General features: G+C 41.9%; 1 protein-coding gene across 5 annotated transcripts; it reads right to left on the reverse strand.

Moving 5' to 3' along the window:
• Positions 1–1,288: 1,288 nt before the first annotated feature.
• Positions 1,289–22,312, reverse strand: FAM186B (family with sequence similarity 186 member B). Of its 5 annotated transcripts, none has more exons than XM_072654604.1 (8): positions 21,246–21,675; positions 20,765–20,950; positions 18,506–20,210; positions 17,578–17,770; positions 10,544–10,728; positions 9,626–9,811; positions 8,140–8,197; positions 7,877–7,900 (listed from the first exon to the last, which is right to left on the reverse strand). In XM_072654604.1, exons 1-7 carry the CDS (start codon positions 21,673–21,675, stop codon positions 8,158–8,160), a joined length of 2,925 nt encoding a protein of 974 aa, XP_072510705.1. In that variant the 3' UTR covers positions 7,877–7,900; positions 8,140–8,157. The 5 variants fall into 5 exon arrangements, with proteins under 5 accessions (XP_072510706.1, XP_072510707.1, XP_072510705.1 ...); XM_072654607.1 differs by lacking the exon at positions 7,877–7,900 and adding an exon at positions 22,196–22,312 and having other exon boundaries at positions 8,141–8,197; positions 21,246–21,471; XM_072654605.1 differs by lacking the exons at positions 7,877–7,900; positions 8,140–8,197 and adding an exon at positions 1,289–1,895.
• Between the last annotated feature and the right edge of the window lie 1,893 nt (positions 22,313–24,205).

Below are 24,205 nucleotides of genomic sequence, written 5' to 3' on the forward strand. Positions count from 1 at the left end.
ATCACTTTGGTATCCAAATGGAGCATGATGGAATCTGGAGAGACTGGAGGTAGGAGGGCCAATTAGAAGGTTGTTTAGTGCAATAATCTAGGTGAAAGATGAAGAGAGTCTATACTGGGGGGATGGGTAGCTGTGTGAATGGAAAGAGGGGGGAAGTACACAAGGATGTGCAGGTAGAAATTATAAGATCTCACGAAAGACTGGATGAGTGCAAGTGAGAAGTCAAGAATGCCAGGGTTTTGAGCCTGAATGACTGACGATGACAGTTGGTGCCCAGGATAGTAATAGAAAAGTTGAGAAGAGAAGAAAGATAATGAGTTCTATTCTGGACATGTTCAATTTGAGATGCCCATGGAATGTCTTGTTTGAGATGCCTCAAAGGCAGTTGGTAATGAAGAGGAGAGATTAAGTATGGAAGTCATGGAAGAGACTAAGAATCGAATACATGGGAGCTGATGAAATTACCAAGTGATGTAATCTAGAGGAAGAAGAGGACAGGGTCTGGGGGGATGATGGTTAGGAGATTCAAATCAGAGAATGCAGAAAGTTTTTTTTTAAAAAAAAAAAAAAAGGAAGAGGATTGAAAAAAGGCCACTATATCTTCCCAGGCTAACCCCCACCACCCTAAATTATGGTCATCTTTCCAGTAATCGAAGCTTTGAAGATACTGATAAACTTAGTTCATGCCTAATTCTCTGAGTCTCTACCTCTGACCAGTTTTTCTTTAGCTTAATGTGACACTTGAACAAGCACTTTGCTGCCCCTGTGTGGCTCTTTGTGGAAAAGGCAGACCTTCTCTCCTGCTCACAAGGCTAGGTCTAAGAATAAATCCCTATAGGTCAGAGTTGTGGGGATTATTGTATTTAGGCTAGGAAGGGTCCTTAGATATCATCTACTCCATGTCCACCATTTTACGGATGAGTAAACTGAGGTGAAGCCACTTGGCTGAGATGTCACACATAATAGTGGAGCGGGGTCCTTTGGTTGTTTAATCAAGTGTTCTTTCCACTCAACCATGCAATAACTTAGAGGTGATCGAGGGTTCACCTAGGGCAAGGGATTTTCTATGGACACTTTAGTTCATTTGTGGTGGTGGTTGCATTGTCTTAGCCTAGTCAAAGAGGACAAGCCGGAAACCTGAGGCATATTGAGCAAGTCTATTCTTTGGGAAGGGGCTGCTGTTACAGAACTAGGGTTCAAAACACTCAGAAAGAAATATAAATGCTAATGGTATTTTGTTGATAAAAAGTTATTTATTTAATTTAATTTATTATTTATTTAATTGCTCACATTAAGGAGAACTCATTGTAGGTTTTACAAAGGTTTTCGACACAGTAACCCCATGAGGTGCGTAGTGAGAATATCATTATCCCCAAGAGTAAGCTGAGATTCAAAGAAGTTAGGTCACTCAGCTAGTATGTGTCTAGAACTAGAAATTAATCCTAGGATACTGGATCATAAGAATTAGGAGGTAGGAGGAACTTTAACAAATAACCTGGTCAGATCTCCTTATTTTATAGACCAGGAAGCTGAGACCTAGAGATGGAGTAGGTTACATAGGTGAAAGAGCTGGGATTTCCAACAGATTCTCTTGGCTTCAAATCTAGTGCTCCTTCCAGATTTTCTAAGTACACAACTCTCAAATATATCATACTGCATCTCCAGGAAAAAATTGCACTAAAGATATATATATATATTTACTTCAGCATGGGGATCCATAGCCTCCTTCTTTGCCACCATCACCCCTCCTCCCCACGAGGGACAGTTGCTTTGTCTTGTGGCTATGACCTTGGTGATGTGTCCCCACCCACTTCCCCACAACCATATCTTCATGTAGCAGTCTTCATGTGACATGAAGCATCCTCTCAGACTAGTTTTGTGGAATACAGCAAAACCTGTAGATGATGAGAATATGTGAGAATACGCACTCTATGTAGATAAGTCCAACCTAGGAGACAAAGTCTGTCTCAGGCCAGCTGGTTGCCAGTCCAGGTTCTTCCTTCCATCACCTCCCTTCTCTTTCTTCTTTATAGAATCCTCGATTTAGAGCTAGAAGGGACCTTCAAGATCACCAGGTCCTACCTTATTTTACAGATGAAGACACGGAAGTCTAGAGGAGTTAAATTAATTACCCCAAGGTCACACACATATTAAAACAGCAGAGCAGATCCAGGTCTTCTATTGCTATGTTCCTGTCTCAATTTTAAAAGCACGTCCATACCTCTGCCAATCACAGCAGCCCTTGTTCCTCATGTTGCCAACAGTTCATTTGCCTGTAGGATATATTACAATTTCTCTATTTTGTATCTTATGTTTCTGCTTTTCCTGATCCAGGTTGAGTTCCTTTTCCTACTTACCTGAGCAGTACATCTTTGTGATATGTCAAAAAGAGGACCTGGGGACTGGGGTCTGGGGTCTGGTACCGACTAACTGTGTGACAGGCGACAAGTCATTTGATCTCGCTGAGGCTCAGGTTTCTGCCTTGGGAGGGAGTGCATCCAGGGATGAGAAAGTGGAATTTTCTAAGGTTCCTTCTAACCATAATTTATAATTCTATACTTTCTGTCTATAATTTCTATCCTTTACTTACTCCATCTCTAAGATGAATTATGGTCTTCAGGTACCTCTAGCTACCAGTGAAGCAACCCTTTCCTAGTACCCAAACTCAAATATTTTCTCTTTACCATCTGTTCTTTCCTTATCTTTTCTTCTCTCTACCAGCAGAGTTTCCCTTTGATCTGTGGTTTGCTGGGACCCAGGGCCATTCTTTCTCTCCTGGAGGAGCCAGATAAGTATCTCATCCACCACTAACAATCAAAACTTACTAATAATTATCTAGAGTAATTTAGCATGTATATAATAATGATAGCTCATTTATTTAAGAATGGTAATATTCTGTGGGTCCTATAAACAGTGAAGTTCCTGGGAATAGGGCAGCTAGGTGGTTCAGTGGATAGAGCACCAGTGCAGGAGTCAGGAGGACCTGAGTTCAAATCTCACCTCAGACACTTGGCACTCACTAGCTGTGTGACCTTGGGCAAGTCACTTAACCCCAGTTGCCTCATCCTGGGTCATCTCCAGTCATCCTGATGAATATCTGGTCACTGGATTCAGATGGCTCTGGAGAAGTGAGGCTGGTGACCTGCACAGCCCTCCCTCACTCAAAACATAGTCAGGTGCAAGTCATGTCATCATTTCTCTGATGGCCCGGTCTTCTTCGACAACGAAGGACAAACACACACACATCAGAAGATCCTGGGAGTATGGACAGCTATCAATCAACCGGCACATTGTCCCCACTATTATTTTATCACTGGGCCCTCATCTAGGAATAGTATATATCAGCTCATCTCTGGCTCACCTACCACCTCTTGGGAGCCCTTCCCCTTCCTTTTTTCTTCATGTTCCTTCATTCACTAACCTTCACTAAAGGTCATAATATAAATATACAGTTTATAATTACATTAACAAATGTATAATAAAAACAAAAGCATTAATTATTATAGGAAACAAACAACACAGTCCGCTGGATCCCTGGGTCTAGTCCCTCCTAAGGCAGAAACCCCTTTCAAGCTGAAATCTTTTCAGTCTCCAAAGCGTGGAAGCAGGAGATCAACTTAAAAGTTTAGTGTCTTATGATAGACTTCTCTCCTCCCTGTGCATGTAACAGGAGCTATCCACAGTTCATGACTGACTTAGAATACTTTGGAAACTGGTGATTCTTGTGGTCACAGCTGCATGGGTCAACAGGAATGAGAGGATCAGTCTTTCACGGTTCTGGGAACTCTGCTGCAGCATCTGGTTTAGGCCCTTTCTCTGGTCCTGTAATCCAGCACTGAGAAAAGGCACTACTCAAGTGCCCCAGGGCTGCCCATCACAAAACAGCATCAACAGGCAGGGGAACAGGCATGCCTCTCTGTCAGGTCCATTTGCCATTCTCTATTTTACCTTCAACATTTCTGTGTACACTACTTTCCATTCACATGACATCTACACGATCATGGTTGCCTCTAAGCCCGTGCTGAGGCAGCTGCCTAGCTCTGCCTATGAATCTCCAGCTAAGAAGTATATCCAAACCTTTCCCATATTTATATAGTGCTTCAGAATCACTTTCTTTACAATAACCCACTTGGACAGGTATTATCACTGTCTTACAGACTTAGAAATTGGGGTAATGAGAGGTTAAATTATTTACCTATGATCACATATGTCAAGATACTAGGAGACACCCTGTTTTCCCAGCAAGCAAGCTGTGCCCAGAGCTTGGCATAACAACAATTCTTTGGGTTCCACTAGCAACAAAATGACATAATTATCATACTGCTTTGACCAGCACCAGGTGTTCTCTGAGCCGGGACAAGTACAGGACAAGCTTAGACAAGTTCTGGTCATGAAACCCTGCTATGAATCAAACTCATCACATTGATGCTATTATCCCTCATCGTCAGGCCTACAGCTCACTGCGCAACCATTGGTATAAGTACTGAGATCCCCCCACACGTGTCTAATCTGCCTCCTTACTTGCAAGCTGTTTCCTTCACTTTAAAATTAAACTTCTCTTTGATTCCCGACTCTCTGTTCAGCTCCAGCCATCCACAGGTTAGAGGTCGGTTTGGTCCAATTGACACATAGCTGATAAAGGAGAAACCAGGACTTGAGCACTAACCAAGTTTGGAGCTCTTTCCACCCTCACTTCTCTTGTAACCAAATAAGATGTCAGCATGATTGCACACCACTGATCCCATACATTGGCACTGGCCATGGTAGGCTATATGGTTACACTAGGAACACTGGAGTCTAAAGTGCAGATGGGTTTGTAGGGACCATGGTAAGCCAGGTGACAAATATTGGGTGACAAAGATTCCTTGCGATAATACTGGAAAGGTAAGTGTGAATGATGATAGAGCAGGAATGAGGAAAGGTGAGAAGAGTGAAAGAAGGGTTGCTCTAAGGTAGAAATAGAGAGAGGAGGAGAAAAAGATGGGTATGGAATGAAAAAGGGAAGGAAAGAGGTCAGCTAGTCAATACATAAGTATTTAATTTGATTCAACAAGCATTTTTTTAAAAATAAGTTTTATTGATATCTTTTATTTTTACAGAACAATCCATTCTGAAAATATCCCCCCTTCCTCATGCCCACTAGATTGAGTCCTCCCTTTTAACAAAGAAAAACATGCAAAAAATATCCATCCCAATGACCATGTTTGGCAATAGCTACAACCTATACAAAACAATTCACAATTGCCCCAACACCCCATCCCCCAATACTTTGCCTTCCTCATTTCCCCAGTTCACAATTTTGGCATCATCCTCAACTCGTCACTCTCAGTCCTCTTCATATCAGTGGCCAAATCCTGTCAAGTCCTACCCCTACAGTTTGTCTCATGTCCAAACCCTTCTTTCCATCCATACTGCTACCACCCTCACTCAGATCCTCCGGCCTAAAACTTCAGTAGCTTCTTGATTGGTCTTTCTACTTTTAGGAAGACCAGCACTCCCCTATACAAGCCATCTTCCACAGAGCTTCCCTGCACAGGGAGCTCTGATGGCTACTGTAAGAAGCGTCTTTTCTCTACCACTATCTGGTATAAATGCATTTTTTTCCAGGCTGATTACACACTGTTCTCCTTCCTGCATTCTGTGCTCCAGCCAAGTCGGTCTGTTTGCTATCCCTTCACCCCCACCCTCTTGCATCTTTCATCTCTGCACAGGCTGTCTCCACATGCCTCTCTGCCAAACAAAATGCCTTGCTCTTTTCAAAACTCAAACTTTGTTGTTGTTGTTCAGTCACGTCCTACTCTTGGGGTTTTCTTGGCAAAGAGACTACAGTGATTTGCCATTTCCTTCTCCAGTTCATTTTACAGATGAGGAAACTGAGACAAACAGGCCTAAGTGACTTGCCCAGGGTCATACAACTAGTAAGTGTCTGAGGCTGGATTTGAACTCAGGTCTTCCTGAGTACAGGCCTGCTATCTTATCTACTGCACCACTTAGCTGCCCCAAGTACCTACAGAAATCCTATCCTGAGCTCCCCATTTCCTAGCACTCCCTCACATGTACTTATTTTGTATTTACTTTTTCACACTGATGTTGTTTCTCCTGAATAGAATATAAGTTCGTTGAGATCCAGGACTGGTTCCTTTTTTTTTTCTTTTAATTCCCAGCACTTTGCATAGTTCTCAATAAACACATTAACAGGTGCCTTAATAAATGCTTGTTGAATGAATGAATGAGTAAACATTCTGCCCTAGTACTTACCTGCCTCCCTGCCAAGAGGACCATTATTGATTTTTCCCTTACTCAGGATTCAGCCTTTTTTTAGTGATCTTTTTTCGTTTATATTTTGATCAGCATTTATTAAGCACCTGTCCCATGAAATGCCCTGCAATGTGTTGGGGAGACTCAAAGATAAAGGGGTTCCTAGAAGAGCTTACTAATAGGGTAGGACATGTACGTATTTGTTTACAGAGCACTATAAGTAGGCACTGACATTTTCAGGAAAGAAGTAGGCAGAAGGAACCCTGAAAAGTGGTACAATGTGTTTATTGTGAAGAGTCCTAGATTTGGAATGAGAAGAGCTGGGTTTTGAATCCCTTTTCTGGATCTACTTCTCTCACTTTCCTTCCAGCTCTAAATTTTATGAGCTTATGAGTCCATGGGCACATTTTAAATCAAATATATGATAAAATATACAAAGCTACACACTAAAACAAGGCTGGGGGCGCGAGAAGGGAAGTACCCATCAGAATTAGTAGGGCCGGGCTTACTCATGGAAGACATGGTGGAGGAATTTGAGCTAGATATTGCAGAGGGTAGGGGCAGAAAGATAAGGATATCCAGAACCAGAGAAAAGAAGTCACCTCTAGGAAACCTTGTCTGATCAGATTACTGTTGCTGATACCCTCTCCCTGACCCAATATTATTTGGACCTGGAAGCCACAACCTCTTGCATATCTCATGCTCTCTATCCTAATGATGGACTTACCCTTAAACCTCCACCTCATTATACTTCATCTGATATGGAATTGCTATTGATATTTCACTATGTATTGGTGGGCTGCTACCTTTAAATGTTTGATTCATTCACTCATCGATTTTTTAAAACAAATATTTATTAAAGCACATTAGGCAGTAATACACCATGAAAGGTACTACGCTTATATCCTCTCCTTATATAATTGCCCATGCCTTAGAACATATCAGTCATAATAGTTTGAATTCTCAGAAGATGGAATTATCACTTGGGTACTTCTTAGATAATTCCTAGCCCAGTATCACTTGTAGACATTTACTTAAAGGCTTTGTATTGGTCTCGAGGCAGTTCTAATAGCCACAACTTTTGTTTTTTAAATTTATATCAGTGAAGAGATGAAGAAAATAACAGAAGTCTATTTTATTCATTAAGCATATACAAGGTGAGGTTTGAGTAGGCTAGAGGATCAGAGTGATGGGGTGGAGGTGGAGAAGGAAAAAGCGCCTCTCAGATATCGTCCAATATCTCTATCCATATTCCTTTCTTAGCTCAGAGTTCAGCCACTGATTCAGGTGACTCCCCATGAATGAGTTCATTGTCTCTGTCAGTGGTGGATTTTCTTTTGAAAATGCTTGGTGATCTGAAAGAGTTAAATACAACTTCCACAAAGACTTGGAGAGGTCTGTGCAGAGAGAGCGTGGTGTGTTTAAAAAAAAAAAAAGAAGCTCTCTGTTGCCCACCTGACTGAGCAACCTCCCTGGGAGACAAGTTCACAGCTTTGGTCCCATTTGGCCAAGACATGAAACTTAACCTGCCTTCCTGCCAAATGTCATGAGTGCAGCTTCTCTGTCTTGTTGTTGATAACAGCCTCCTGTGGGTTACTCTGCTGACAAGTGACTCCCCAAGAATCAAAAGTAGGTGGGGAACCTGAAGAAAAGGAGTGCAGCAAAGTTGGATAAATGAGAGAAAGGAGTGCATGGGTAGGGGTGAACAAGGCAACAGACCCTCTCCTATTCAGCTTTACCTTCTTACTCTTGCTTATTTATTCAACCAATCTCTTTCCCACACTTCCCATCCGGTTTCCTACCTACCAGAATTTTTTAATCTATAAATTTGTTTGTTGGTGACTATTTGTGCACAAGTTCATGTGTAAAACTGTAACTCACCCTCTGATTTATCAGTCTTCAGACATGGTACACCACTTGCCCCTGTCGATGGCTCTGTCTATACGGGTGTGGCAGCACAGCAAGAAATAAAGCATAACCTGTCATATGTGGAATGATCTGAGGAGCACCAAAAGGTTTCCCTACCCTAAAAGACCTCCATTGCTTTGCCCCTGCCAGGCATTCTTTCATCAGTAGGCATCACACTCCTTTGACCAGTAGCATTCCTTCCCTGTTAAATTATAACTGGTGTGTAGGAGCAACATTAACTCAGTAGCAGCCATTGACTTGGATTAGTTTATCAGATCAACTAAGTGAGAACCCAGTACAGGGTTAGGTCTAGAGGAAATGAGACACAGCAGGTTTTGATAGGAAAGTTGGGATAGCTTATTACCCTTTCCCTCCAATGGTTAACCAAGGTGGGATACAAGCCAAGTGCTTTACTGGGGCTAAGGAGGTAGTGAGGAAAGGTTGTTGAGCAATTAGGGATGTAGCTCTGAGGGTGGAGAAAGAGAGTCAACAGGAGAGGAGGGAAACATTACCTACCTATTGTACAATTTTTTTTAATGGCCTAATGATTATATGAGTATATGTATATCTAAGATCACTGATTTATGACACATATGATTGAGGTATGTGATGCTAGACTGGGACTCAATAAATGGAGATGTGATGACATGTTTAAACAGCTTGGAGTTCTCAAAAAAAAAAAGTGACACAGACAGTTGGGATTGACAGAAGACCAATTTTTCCATTGGGAAAACCAAATGACTTTGCAGAACCCAGGCTAGGAAGAGAGATGCCATTGACCAACCTATTTCCCAGCAGTACCTGCAAGAAGCAGCAAGGAGACCAAAGCACTAGAGATAGCAGATCCCACTCCTCATATGTATGTCTGGGAAAGCAATCTGACAGAGTGGATAGAGGGTCAGCCTGGGAGTCAGATATAGCTGGGCCCACGTTCTGTCTCTGACACATACTAGCTGTGTGATCCTGGGCATCCCTTAACTTCTCACTGCCCAAGACAACTCTATAAGACAATAAGTGACATATGAGTTGCCAATGAGCTCTGGTGGAGGCAATTTCTACATCGTGATGAAATCACAGATCCAGAATAGCTCTAGGCCTGTATCATCCTCCTTTGCCCAATACACCCCTTCTCTCTACCCAAGCTCTCTCTATCAGGTATAATTAAACATAAGAATAAAAAATTATATTGTGACTTGTATAAATGCTGAAGCCAGAAGTTACATTTATGCCATTCGAAAGGCCTAAAATATGCACAGAGAAGATCTATTTCACTTTCAAATGAATAACTGGCTGGCAAATGCGAACCAGTGTCAACTCTGTTCACTAAAATTGAATGAGTTATTAAAGTTTTAAAGAAAGAAAGAAAACTATTTTGGATTTTTTAATGGAATTTCTTCATTCTGGTTCTTGTCCTTGGTCAAGCTGATCACTCTTAGCCCTCAAAACCTTTGAGTCTCACCTTGTTTTTAGGGATTTCAGGCATTTGTGGCAGGAGGAATGGACATCAAATTCCATCATCCGAGGAAAATCTGGGTGCCCACCAATCTGGGACCAGATGACACCTGCAGGGGTCTTCTTCTTTACAGGATAACTGGAGGTAGACAGATCAGTCTTCCAGATAGCTTCTATCTCACTCCCTCTTTCTCTAAGATAATAAGAAAGATGAAGTTAGATGCAACACTCTCTTCTATCCTGGATCTTATTTTTCCTTCCAACCAAAGAGAATCAGCCCTATGTGCCCTATGTGCTCTATTCTTCCCTAGCTTTACGTCTATGATCAGAGGGGAAGAGATGCGTTCAATTTTCCCCAGGATGGGTCTTGCTTAGTTCTCTGGGAAGGTTCAAGAAACAAGGACAGAATAGGAAGTAGGATGTGAACCTAGATATTATGTTCCTGACCATATGGGAGCTGACAGATCCTGAGATGGTCACACAATGGCCCAACACTGTGTGACAGTCTGGGGACCAATTTTCTATACTTAAGGGCTTACTTATAAAAGCCTCTTTTGGCACGTCTGCTTCCTAAGTGGGGAGAATTGGATCATTTACATAAATGAATGAAAGGTAGATGCTAGGTGTTTGGACAGAAATATTTGCAAATTTGTCAACTGCTGATTATAAAATGGAGTGGAATCTGACATCCAAAGCACACTCATACATACTCCCTTTTCAGCCCTGATAGAAACTTGGAGCCATTCTCAGCAGTGGAGGTGAGGATAAGGCACTCACACCTCTCAATGAGGGTTAACTTTTAGCCTCTGTCTCCTGCGTGGCTACTTGTAGGAACAGAGAAAATCTTTGTTGGTCCCCAAAGCTTATGTCATCCCAATGTCTCCATCCTCCAGCCTCACTGTCCTCGCAACAGTGGTTTACCTACCGAGCAAGCTTCAGGACTTCAGGACACTCTCGATGCTTAGAAACAGGGGACTGTTTGGGTTGCATTCCAGCCCTGGTGAAATGGGGGTAGCTCTTCAACCCTTCCACTGTTGCTGCTTGTCTCTGCTTGTCTGGGTTGGCTATGAGAACTGGAATGCTCAGGTTCAGGTCCCATTCCCTCTGGAGCTGAAGGAACAAGGCAGAGACAGACTTTCAGGAGAGGGGAAGGGCAGGAAATGTAGCAGGTTTCTCCTCAAAGGCATTGACATTAGTTGATGTCTAGACATAAAAAGAATGGATATTAGGGAAATAAGATATAAGTGCAGTCATAGACATGGAAGCATAAGAATCAATAAATAATTGACAAGTATTGAGGACTTTCTCTATGTCCAGCAATGAGCTAGATTTTTGGATAAAAGGTATGATGGGGGACCCTTAAGAGAACCATTCATGAGTCCCTCTCCTCTAAACCAAGTCCCTGGTTAATAACGTTGATGTCAGAGTATTAAGGCTTGTACTTAGAGGTATGTTTCCATACCATGACATAATGTGATGTCACCACTTTTAAAGCAGAAAGTAAATTACTTAGAATTCAATTTAACAATTTAACCTTTCTGAGTTCCGATAATGTGTGATCAGTCCTGAGTTAGGTGCTGTGAGAGATATAGTATTATGCAATAGAATAAGCAAAGAGTTAAAAAAATCTTGGGTTTGAGTCCTACTTCTATCACTAGCTGGGTAACTTTGAACAAATTTCTCTTTTGAAGGCTCATTTTCATCAATTATAAACTAGAGATGATAGAATTTGTCCTTCCTACCTCATAAGATAGTTGTGAGAATCAAGTAAATTAATTGATATAAAGGGCTTTGTTTCCATAAAGCAGTATGCAAATACAAGCTATTATAATAGCAGGATTATACTACCTATATATCTATCTACAGTCATATGAAAAATGCTCTAAATCATCACTGACTAGAGAAATGCAAATTAAGACAACTTTGTGGTACCACCTCACACCTATCAGATTGGCTAATATGACAGAAAAGGAAAATGATAAATGTTGGAAGGAATGTGGGAAAAGTGGAACACTAATGTACTGTTGGTGGAGTTTTGGAGAGCAATTTGGAATTATACCCAAAGGGCAATCAAACTGTGAATACCCTTTGATCCAGAAATACCACTACTAGGTCTGTATCCCAAAGAGATTTGTTTTTAAAAAAGGAAAAAGGACCTATATGTACAAAAATATTTATAGCGGCTCTTTTTCTGGTGGCAAAGAATTGGAAATTGAAGGGATACCCATCAACTGGGGAATGGCTGAAACACGTTATGGTATATGAATGTAATGAAATATTATTGTTCTATAAGAAATGACAAGCAGGTAGATTTCAGAAAAACCCAGAGACTTACATGAACTGATGCAAAATGGAGTGAGCAGAACTTTAACGGTAATGTTGTACGATGATCACCTATGAATGACTAAGCTATTCTCAGCACACAATGATCCACTACAATTGCAGAGAATTCATGATGAAAAATGTTATCCACCTCTAGAGAAAGAACTGATGGAGTCTGAATGCATATCAAACCAGACTATCTTTGCCTTTTTTAGTGGGTTTTTTTTGGCCTGTTTCTTCTTCAACAATATGACTGATACAGACATACGTTATACGTGAGTTCACATATATAACACGTATCAAATTGCTTACTATCTTAGAGAGGAGGGAGGTGAGGGCAAAAAGGAGAAAATTTGGAACTCAAACATTTTTTTAAATGAATGCTAAAATTTGTCTCAATCTACCTATAATCTTGGCACAAGCCCAGTAACTGCCAATGAAGCAGGAATGATCTTTCAATAAGGCATCACTGGGCATGTCCACCCTCTGTATGGGGAGCTAGTGATCAGATACCCCAAAAGATTATCCCCATGGGAAGTTTATCCAGTTGATTTATTGAAGGTCTCCCCTGATCACCATCCATACATAAATAATTATAATGCAATCAAGCAGTTCAATAAGTACCCCAATGGGAATGCAGAATTCCCCTGGTCCCATTCTAGCCTTATACTCACTGGCCTCCAGGTTCCCCTTATCTGACAAAGGCATGATAATAACTTAATCAGGAGCACAATGACTAAATGAATTTATGTCTGGACTTTCTGGGGTTCTAATCCCATATGATATGTGTGTGTGTGTGTGTGTATACACATATATATATACACACACACATATATACATATATGTATGAATGTATAGCTAGATATCTCTACACACACACACACACACACACACACACACACACACACACACACACACATATGTTTAGTAAATCAAGCAGCACTGGCTCTATCCACTCAACCTAAGAGTTTTTACAGACTAGGAATAGCTTCCCTATAAATTTAGAAGAAGCTGCCCCTAAAAAAAGAACCTCAGGACCATACTCTCCTCATGCACCACCTCAGTCTCTGAAGGAGTAGGCTTACAATTTAGCTCAGTTCCTATATAGCATTGGTCCTGTCAAACATGTCCAGATGTGGCACACCTGCTGAATGAGCCCACATTTCAGCTATCACTGTTTGAATCATTTGAAGGGACCATAGAATGCAGGAATTCAAGTAATGTATAATAAGACTGGAAAAGTAGGATGGAGTCTGGTTGTAAAGGTCATTAAATTCCAACAGAAGTCTTCTTATTTTATCTGAGGAGTAATAGGGAGCCACTGTGTTTATTGAGGTGGAAGGGGGGTGACATGAGAACTCTGAAGCACCTGGGAAATTCAGATCCAAATATCTATCACTAGAACAAGCAGGCTAACTTGAAAAAGAAAGCAAATTCTGAAAGGCTCCAAAGAGATGCAGGGTTTCCACACATGGGGTCAAATACTCCTGGCTTTTAAGACATCAGAAAAACTTTATCCTGTGGCTCTGTAGTCCATAGACCATCTCAGATAAGCTTTCAGACATAAGACACTCATACATAAGATACATCATACTGAAGGCAGTTTAGGTCTGCTTTAATTTTTTTTAGTTTACCTGGATGAGCTCCCATAATACGCTCTAGGTAAATTGCCAGTCACTAGTGTTCTAGTATAAAAATCCATTCTTGTCATATTAACTTCCATACTCATGAGTACAGAAATACAACAGATATTATTAAGTTAAACATTCAACCATGTAAGTTATTTCAGAGGAACTAGTCTGACCTATAAAGGAGAAAATGCCAGAAAATTATTCAATTACAATCTAAATAAAAGATGAAAATGCTAGTTTTCCTCTTCAGAGAATCTTGGATAACTAGTATCTCCAGTGGATTCCTATGGGGACATGGGAGACCCAAATACATCCCAGAAGATGCCACCACAGTGTGTCACCCTCTCTGAGTGACTCTTCCAAGTTACATTCCCAACTTAACATTCACAGTTTGATTCTCCAGAGAGTGGCTGCTACCTCAGGTTGTAGGGATAACTCTTTGGTTCTATCCTCCTAATACTATAGCTTATGAGCCCCTATCAATGTGATTCCTCTTAATAGCCAGTCAGTAGACACAATTAGCTATAAGCAACTCATTTACTAAGACAGCAGAGTAAGGAAAGTCGGTACAAAATATTTCCCTCCCCATAAAGTGGAGTGCATTCACAAATATGCATAGCATCCACATCCATGGGAATCATAGGTTCAAACTGCAGTGATAGTTAAGAAGTTATACAGTTAAGATGGTTAAGAATTTATATAGGAAGCATATGTGGCAAAAGCAACTCACAACTCCTGGTACTGCAGAGCCTAGAAACCCTTTCTCTCTTCCTGAAGTCTTTATTAAATGTTCCCAGGGTTTGCTCTTCTCTATAGTCCAACTTTGAATTGCCAGGGGTCAGACTACTTGAAATTGCTTCCTTTTTGAGTGACTCTCTTTATCTGTGTTTCTCTGGGATATGTGTCTCTGCTCGCTGCTGGAGGCAGAGTTCCCTACTGATCCCATGGCTTCCCTTCAAAGCTATATGATTAACTGGGGAGGGAGGGGATATCTCGCTCCACAACTACTGTTAAGTTCTGATGCCTAGACTGACTTGAGCTCCTCAAGACCTATTTAAAGCCCTAAGAGACATGGCTAATTTGCTTTCTCAGACAATTGTGTTCTTCCTCTCAACTCAGTCAGAGAAGTGGCTTGGACCCACATGGACTTCTGGAAGCTTGAATGTTTGCTCATCCCCGGAGTCAGGAAATATCCCATGGTTTTAGTACTGGGGTAAAACTTTGGAAGACCAGAAAAAGAAAAAAGAAAAGAGGCCAAGAAAGAGAGTAGAAGGGAGGGGTATGTCCCAGCCCGGGAGCGATTTTGATAGGAGCAGCACTAAGGCCTGAGCTGGTAAGAAGTCCTTTTGCTTCGGAGGATGCCTACAGAGAGAGGCATGAAGTCTACTCCATATCATTGCACTGTATAGTGCAGGAAGTTCTAGTCAGGGCAGATGCATTGCAGGGAGTGTCAAAGAACTGCAATATCTCCATCCAACTCCCTTCCCCTTCCACTTATGTATTCATTAGCAAGCATTTGTTTGCAGTTGGTACGTGCTAAGCTGTCCCTGTTACTGACTTTTGTTCTTTCTTTAAATAAAAGCATGATCACTCAGATGTGTGTATTTCCTTATCCAGCTCTGGTGGTTTTAGTCACATAGAACTGAGAAAATCAGACTGATTCTATTCTGTAATTGATTTCATTTTGTAAAACTACCTAAGTCACATTTCATTTGTTTCTCAGTTCATTTAGAAGTTCAGTTTTCCTACCAATCACTGTTCTTTTCTTGTTTCAAGGAAAGCTGTTATCCTCGAAGGATGCCAGAGAGTCCGGGTCTGTTATCTCTGCAACACTGACTGTCCTTCAAAAACAATCTGATGTTACTGCTGGGCCACTAGCTAGCTGTGCAGGTAGACACTACCAATGAGCTCTCCATCGTGACAAGATGGAGGAAAGGGTTGTCGTAGTGCCACATTCTAACCTTCCAACCGATCATATTGTCCCCTGCGTCTATGATTCTGCCTTCTAGGCTTTGGACACTCCTCTTTTTGTTCATAAAAAATCATTTATAAGCCCTCATTTGGGGTCTTTTGGCTTGCTGAGGAGCTAAAGATCCCTTTTATTGATAACCGCTAGCCTTACTTATAAATTATATGTGCTTAGAATGTGCTTTGTTGCCTCAGTAATTTAATTTCAGTACCAACAGAATTTTTGGTACTGGGAGATTTGTAACTGGAAGGTTTCTTCCTGGCTCTGGTCTGGAAACTCAGATCCACTGTTAAGGAATCTCAAATTCAGGGCATAGATTATGGTTCTTTTGGTTATAGTAATGCCCAGAGTATAATTATGTGCTAGACCCTCTGTAGCTGCATCAGCTGAGGTAAGGGGAGAGGATTCACATCTCCCTTCCCTTATAATAGGCTATCAGAGTAGTCCAAGTCCCTGAACTAAGAATGTAAGCAGAGAGAAGGGGCTGGATATGAGAAATGTTGTGGAGATAGAAATAGCAAGATTTGGCAGCTGACTGCATGTGTGAGGTGAGGAAACAAGGATAATGGCAACATTGAAAACCCATGAAGCTAGAAGAATGGTAGGGCCTTTGATAGAAATAGGGAAGTTTGGAAGAGAGGTGGGGAATGATGAGTTGCGTACTGGACACATGAAACATCACTCTCTTTGTGAGCTGGGACTGTTCTTTGCCCTTCTTTGTATCCCCAGCTATTAGAATGGTGCATGGCACAAAGAAGTGTTTGAGAAATGCTAGTTTACCAACTGACATGTTGAGCCTGAGATGCCCATCAGTTTGAAACATTCAATAGACAATTGGTAATGAAGGACCAGAGCTCATCAGAGAGACTAGGACTGGAAATAGAGATATGAGAGTCATCTGTATAATTAATCTAGGAGTCATTTGCATAATTTAACCCATGGGAGATGATAAGGTTACCACGTGAGAGAATATAGAAACAGAAGAGGGCTCAGGACAAAAGTCTGGTGGAACATCTTCATTTATTGGGCCTGACGTGAATGATGAATCAGTAAAGGAAGTTGAGACAGAGTGATCGTACAAGGAGAGAGGATAACAGTCATGAAAACCCCCCCAAAAAACAGAATATCCATGAAGGGAAGGTGTTCAGCTATGTTAAACCCTTGAGAGAGGTCAAGAAGGATAAACAACAAGAAAAGGTTGGTCCGATTCGACAATTAAGAGATTAATGCTAACTTGGGGAAAAAAATTCTGGTTTTAGTAATGAGATCAGAAGACGGATTGCAAAGGGTTGAAAGTGAGAGTATGACAGAGTTTTTCAAATGTCCTTCTGAAGTCTGGGTAAACTACATCTACAGCTTTCCCCTCAACTTTCATTTTAATAATCCTCTCAAAAAAGGAAATGGAGTTAGTCTGACATGATCTGTTATCGATGAAACTATGCCAGCTTCTAAAATCATTCTTTTTCTAAATGTTTTCTAGCCATCTCCTTAGTGAGACATTGTGGAATTTTGTTTAGAATTGTTAAACTCTCTAAAATTTGTGGACTTCATTTCCTTCTCTTTTTTTGAAAATTCAGATGATAACATTTGTTCTTTAATGGTTTTTCCCTGCCCTCATTCTCCTTTCAAAGATCATGGTGGCTCACCATTAATCTTCCAGTTCTTTATGGAATGTAATTTGGATGGGCCTGGCGACCTGAACTCATCAGTGACAGTGAGGTGTTATCTTTTATTTCCTTACTTAGCTTGGACTTCAATTCTCTATTAGTCATTGGTTTTTTTTGTCCTATACAATTCTATTCAGAGAGATGGTCTTTGGTCCTCTCAACATTCTGGTCACCCTCTTCTGAATGTGACCCAATTTGTCAGCATCCTCCTTCCCCTATAACTTCCTTCAAGAACAGGTGGCTCTAACATCCCTCCTTATCCGCCAGTTCTAGACTTTCCTCATTTTCCCAGCTCAGTGTTTTCCTGGACTCGGCATTGTCATTTCTTGCTCCTGAAGCTCAGGGAAGGTAACAGGAAATCAGAACCCACCTGGGAGAATAAGGACATCATTTGTTCCAGACAATCTCCTCGGTCCTGCTCCAGAACTTTCTGCTTTTCTGTCCAGGTCTGCAGCCTGCGGTTCTGGTACTTATCTATTTTTCCTAGAAGGACGTAAAAGTTTTGGGCCTCATCGATATTCCCAGTTTTTCTGCTGGCTTCTATATGGTTGATTACATCCTGCCTGGAAGAGAAAACAGGGAGTTCGATGGATAGAAGGGCTTCTCCAGGTTTCTTATAAGACTCAGCTCAAATTCCACCTTCTGCAACCAGGGGCCTTTCCCACTGTTTTTTTGGGGTGTGCGGGTACAGAATGGAATGACAGAAAGAGTAGGAAAGGCTGGGACAGTTTCCTAGGATTTCCTTGTAATTATTTTTAAAGTACTGTTTGTTTTTTCAAAGAAAAGAATTATAGAAAAGAAAGACACTCCAGAAAGATGAACCCCACTCCCACCCCTAGATCTAACGCAAAGTTTCCCTGGCAAAGTTCTGAGGAGGAACTTATGATTCCCCTAGGAAGGGGCAGGAACCCAGAGTAAAAGGGGTCTCCTCTAAAGTCTACTTGGATGTTTTGCATGACCTCAAAAGTACAACTGCTATTATATTGCTTGCCTTCTCAATGGGTAGGCGAGGAGTCAGAGGGAGGAGAGAATTTGAAACCTAAAATTTCCAAAGAATGAATGAATGAATGAATGCATTCTACTTGGGAACCTTTCTCCAAGTCACACTCACTGTCTTCTTTCAAGGAAGGCTTTTTACTGATGGCATGGTCTTCTTCAGCAAGGAAGGACGAACACACACTTTTACAAAGCCCTAGAATTTTCTCTTATCTAACTGGCTCCTTTGCCTGACTTCTCTCTCCCTTTCTCTGCAGAATCCTCTCCCAGCTCAGCTCAGGGAGCTGAATGAGTCCACCTACCTTATGCACTGGAACGTCCTATAGGTGCTGTATTTCTGGACCAGGTACCCAAGCCCCATGACATCTGTGTGGAGCATTTCGATGATCAGGTTCCTGGCCAGGCTGTGCAGGTGAGCAGGAAGGCCCAAGGTCTCAGCAGCCTCATTCAACAGCAACAAGTTCATTCTCTGGCCCTGCACATCCACCCTGTACTTCTTCTCCTTCAGTAGAGAGATCAGTCCTCCAGGAGTGCCAGATTTATTGTGGAAGGGACAGGGAAAGGGTTTAGTTGACATTCCAATGCAGGGAAAGTGTTCCAGTTTCATGGATCCTTGATGGACGCCCTGGGATCCGAAGGCACTGATGGAGAGCAGTTGGGGTTCACAGGTCACAGGTGTTGGGAACCTCCCCCATGCTGATTGGCTCTGATAGACCCTGTTCACAAGGTTTGCTGTTTCCTCCGGCTCCTTCCTTGCAGATGGTGACAAGGACATATAAGTCTCTTTGCTCTGCTCCAACGGCTGTTCATCCAGCTCCCTCCTCTGCCTCATTAGGCACTTGTGCTTCATATATTCTTGCCTTTTCTTGTATAGCTCCTCCTCCTCCACTTTCCATTGTCGCTGTCTCTGCTTGTGTTCCCTTTCCAGTTGTTCCCACTTTTTCTGCTGCTCTTGCCACCGTTTTTCCTCCGCCTGCCATTGCTTCCTTCTTTCCTGCCAACGCTTCTCTTCCTCTGCTGGCTCTTCTTGTGTGAGGTCTGTGTTCTCTTCAAGAGGCATTTCAGCTGGCAAATTTCCCTGGGTTTCTCTGGGTAAGTCTGAATCTTGCTCTTCATCCATCCAGACAGCACTTTTAGCTACCACTTCTCTTTCTTCAGGAACTACATAATCTTTGTAGACCGCAGGTTTCAAGGCAGGGATTTTGTACTTGGAGTCTATGGCATTTTCAGCATGGACGCCCATGTCCTTAGAGTCTTTGGGGTAGGAGCTTGTGTTTGGAAATGGCTGCTTCAAGAAGGGTGTGCAGTCACCCTCCATATTGACATCCATGCCTTCTGTCTTGGTGCTTGGAAAGAGCTGAACTGCTTCCTCCTCTTCCTCTTTCTCCTCCCCCTCCTTGAGCAATGAATGCTCTTTCATTTCCTCAGACTTTTGCTCCATTTCTGCCTCTAATAGTTTTTCAGTCATGGGGAGGCTGATCTTTTTAGACGCCTGAGATTTCAGAGGTCTAGAAACATACTTGGTGAAGTCTCTTCTGCCCCTGTCCCCTCCACCCATCTGCAACTGGTGTTTCATGGGTTCTTCTTCTAGAAGTTGTTGGTATTTCTGCTCTGATGCTCGGACCTGTATCTCTAGGGCATTCTTCTTGTCCTTAAGGACTTGCACCTCCTTCTGGAAGAGGAGTTTTTGGTTGTTTATCTCTTCTGACATCTCTCCTTCTAGGGCTTGATACTGGGTTTCCAGCTTGTGGTTTTCTTGAAACTGAAGGATCAAGGCCTGATTAAGGTTCTCTACCATGGTAGCTATGTACTTAATAGCTTTGATTTCTCCCTTGTTGAATATGGTAGAGTCCAAGAGTTCCCAAAGCATGGCCTGAATCTCACCTACCTTTGCATTTGTGGCATTTTTATCTTTAAGCATCTGCTCTGGGCTCAGAGCCTGAAGTGGGGAGGAAGACTTATGTAGAATCTTCTCCCTCCAGGCTTTCCAAAAATTGCCCTTAGGCCCTAAGAAGAACAGAAAAATAAAAGAAAATTAGTTCTTGCTATGTCCTAGAGTTGGCATAATTCCCTGGTATTTGTTCAAGCCCAATCCCCTTCTAACTCTGTTGGGACTTTAGTCTCAATGGGAGTTGGGGCAAAATGAGGACTGCTGTAGACTGTCAGGAAGAAAACTCTGGTAAGCCTGGAGGCTTACAACTAGGAAGAGCTTCCATTGGCACTGATGTACATTCACTTCCTCTTACCTCCCCCTCCTCCACTCAACATTATCAATCCATCTTCTCTTTCCCTTCTTTTTCTTCTCCCTGCTCCCTTATCTCCAGGGATAGCAATTGCATCTCCCAGGAATGCCCCACCCTGAAACCTTGGACTCTTTTCTAACTTTGATAGCCCTCTATACTGCAGAAAGAACACCAGTTGGCCATTCATGGTCTTGTGGCCTGTCATTCACCACCAATTCAAACCAAAGCAGGGAGTCTTTAGCCTCCATCAGGATCAATGCCCCCTACCTGTCCCCTCTCTACCCCATTCCATCCAGTCCCAGTGCATGTGGGACTCACTTAGCGTTCTTTTCTTTTGCTCTTCAATCAGATTAGAACAAAGGGAAATCAAAGACTCGATGCCACCCTCCGTGGCAATGAGAGAAAGTGGCAGCACCCTCTCCATGACTTCTACCCATTCATCTTGTTCATCACATGCCTTTTCATCATTTTCCTTAGTTTTGGTCTCATAGGACAAACTGTCACCTGAAAAAGAGGCAAAGGGTGAGGGACATCCAGGCTCAGAATGGTCTGTCCTGTTAACAGAGTCAAGAGATGGACAGTGGCAGCAATAGTCCTATCTACTGGTGGTGGTGAGACTGTGGGATTTAGGGAGCCCAGAATTCCATAGGACCCCCAATAAGTGGGTCCCACTTATTGATTTGTTTCTGTAAAACTTGGACTCAGTCAAAAGGTCACATCCAAGGACCTAGAAGGCCACATGTGGCCTTGAGGTCACAGGTTCCCCACCCTTGCAGACCCACCTATACCAGCACCTTACCCCATTCACTCATCCAGTTGAGAATTTCATAGAGGTTCCTCTCCTTTGTCTCAGCAGCCTTTGAGAAGGAGGCTATTTTCTCTAGCAAGATGAACCTCTTGTTGCCCTTGTCTTGTTCCACTTGACTGTTTTTCCTTTCTTTCAGATCTGATCCTGAATCTTCTTGGAAGCGACTGATGACACCATTGACATTGCCCAAGATGTCAGAGAGCTGGATAGAAATGTCCTGTAGGCCAGGGCAGGAAGGAAGAAGATTCACACTGGGACTCACAACAACCACTTCGTCAGCACTTGGGGTTGGTGTGGGCCTCTGGATGCCTCTCCTCCCAGGATCTCTGAGGGAATGAATAATTAGAAACTCATTTCCCTTTGGGGAAAATGAGGCCCTAGGAGCACCCACACACACACCCACACACACACCCACACACATATTCTGATCAATCCTGTCAGAAAAGATTTATGTTTTGCTCTGATCTGAATCAGCTTAGGGAACCCTGTGCAGAAAGCTGAAATAGACATAATACATCATCAGGATTCTATGTCCTTCCTGCCCTCCATGAAAATCATGCATTAAAATCATTTTGTAGTCCTGGATCTTTTCCTCAGTTTCTCAACCCCTTGCTCAGTATTTATTCCCCTTTCTCAGTCCTCTTCCTAAGAATATCTCAAACCTTGTCCCACACCTACATGACACCTCCTGACCCAGGAGGCCAATTTAGTTCCACCTTATCCTCTGCAAGATAAATCTGGGAAAGGTATCTACTCCGGCTGGACCTTCTTACGTCATACCTAGGTGTTTAGGTCATACCCAAGACTTCTCTGAAGTTTTCAGATCTAAAATCTCTGGATCCACCCCAGCAAACAGCCGTCAGCCCACATGTCAGACTCTGGGGTATGTCATATGATGGAATCAGTAGCTTCTTTCCATTTTTCTACTTCATTCCCCTTACCTCTTGGGCTCGCTTCAGCTGGGCTGCTTCGATATTTGAGATGACTGCCTTCACAGTGGAAGGGGTCACTAGCTGAGGACATCTAGTCTGGTCTCTTCCAAAGGGACTTTCTGTCATGGTAAAGCTTTAGATCTCAGGGAGGAAGAATTGGGAAGACTTGTTTATGTAAATGAGTAAAACAAACAAACCAAAAAAAATACTACCATTGGCAGGTTCTGTAGGAACATTCATAAAAATGCTCCCTACTCTACTGCAGTTTCTCCTGTAACTGCCGGATAGAGGGTTCCAGTTATCTCAGGATTCTCAGAACTGACCCTCAGACCCAGGGTAATGTCAGTTTTGCAGCATGCTGACTCCAGCTAGTTAGCTGTTTCTCTCTGACCCTCATGGGCTTCACTTTGAGAAACATAGGATGAGTGCTTTACTTATTAACTGAACTAGGGAAAGGGCTGAGAAGCTCACCAAGTCACAGCCTAGTTTGTTCTGTCTCTAATATTCCTTCCCTTAATCAGTCAGTCAATTTTATTAAAATTTATTAAGCACCTAGTATGTGCAGGCACTGTGCTTACTGCTGAGGATACAAATATGATAAAAGATAGTTCATACCTTTAAGTATCTTACAATTTAATGGGGGAAGACAAAATATCAGAGTTGAAAGGAGGGATGGGGGGGAAGATACCCTCAAAGGGACATGATGGAGTCTAAAGAGTGCAGTCAGGTAGGAAATTAAGAGATAGCTAGCCTGGGAACACTCTTTAAATGGGGGCTTTGGAAAGGATTCCTGTAGAAGTTGAGATTTGAAGGAAGCCAAGAAACAGAGATAAGGCAGAGGAGAAAATTCAAGGCATGGAAGACAGCCAGTGAAAATGTGCAGTCAGGACATGGAGTGTCTTGTGCAAAGAACAGCAGGGAGGCTGGTGTCACTGAGTCATGGAGTAGGTGGGAGGAAATAAAGTATAACAAACCTAGAAAGACAGAAAGGGACCAGGTTATGAAGGGCTTTAAAAGACAAACAGAATTTTATATCTATTCCTGCAAGTGGTAAGGAGTTGCTGAAGTTTATTAAATAAGGGGACAATATGGTCAGACCTGCCATTTAGGAGGATAAATTTGACAAATGAATGGGAGATAGATTGGAATGGGGAAATGTGGCAGCTGAAGATGAAATGACTGAAGAAATAAAGGTTCGAACTTTCAAGCATATTGATTTATTAAGCAGTGCATGCCAATTGCCTAACAAATTAGAACCAGTTGCCTTCCTCAAAAGGCAAAATACAGGGGGAGACAGACTTCTATGCATTAAAAAACAATCAAATAAGACCAATTAATTAAAAGAAAACAATTAATGAGCATACAAAAGTAGGTAATCTGATTTCTTGGAAAGATACAAAGACTTTTACACAATTCTACATCTCAAACAGCTCATATATCTTGTCTGAAAACTGACCCAATAGGTCAATCAGTTATTGTTTTCATGTTCCTTTGATTATTTACAGACACTTGTGGGGATGGGACACCTCTTTTTCTGATTTCAGGGAATTGTACTTCTTCACTCTTCTTCTGCTTAATTTTGTATCCTGGTTAATTATTTTCTTTTAATTAATTGGTTTTATTTGATTAATTATTAATTATTCATTTTAATTTTAATTTATATATTACATATAAGTAATAAATATAAATATACGTATTACATATAAATTAATAATTAATTTAATTATTGATTTTAATTGTTTTTCATGTACAAAAGTCTGACTCCTCCTATATTAGAAATCCAGTGCTAAAGTTGAGGAAGGGCAATTTATAGGACAGTTGGCATGCATTGCTTAATAAATAGATATGCTCAGAAGCTCAAACCTTTGTTTCCTCAGTCATTTTATCTTTCATCTGCCACAGTGAGACTTGAATCAGGGAGAGTGACCAACAAGCTTTTACAATAGTCCAGATATGAGGTAATGAAGACCCACACTAGAGTGGCAGCAGTTTCGGAGACGAGGAGGGGGCATATAGGAG

Source organism: Notamacropus eugenii, chromosome 3 (genome assembly GCF_028372415.1).
Source record: "Notamacropus eugenii isolate mMacEug1 chromosome 3, mMacEug1.pri_v2, whole genome shotgun sequence".
In the NCBI taxonomy this organism is placed as follows: domain Eukaryota; kingdom Metazoa; phylum Chordata; class Mammalia; order Diprotodontia; family Macropodidae; genus Notamacropus; species Notamacropus eugenii.

Coding starts and splice junctions, on each gene's coding strand:
- FAM186B (XM_072654604.1), bottom strand. CDS start 21,675: ATGTGTGTGGGTGTGTGTGTGGGTGTGTGTGTGGGTGCTCCTAGGGCC. Junction 20,951..21,245: donor CAACTGGATGAGTGAATGGG/GTAAGGTGCTGG, acceptor CCTCTTTTTCAG/GTGACAGTTTGTCCTATGAG. Junction 10,729..17,577: donor TGATGTCCTTATTCTCCCAG/GTGGGTTCTGAT, acceptor TTGTTCCTTCAG/CTCCAGAGGGAATGGGACCT.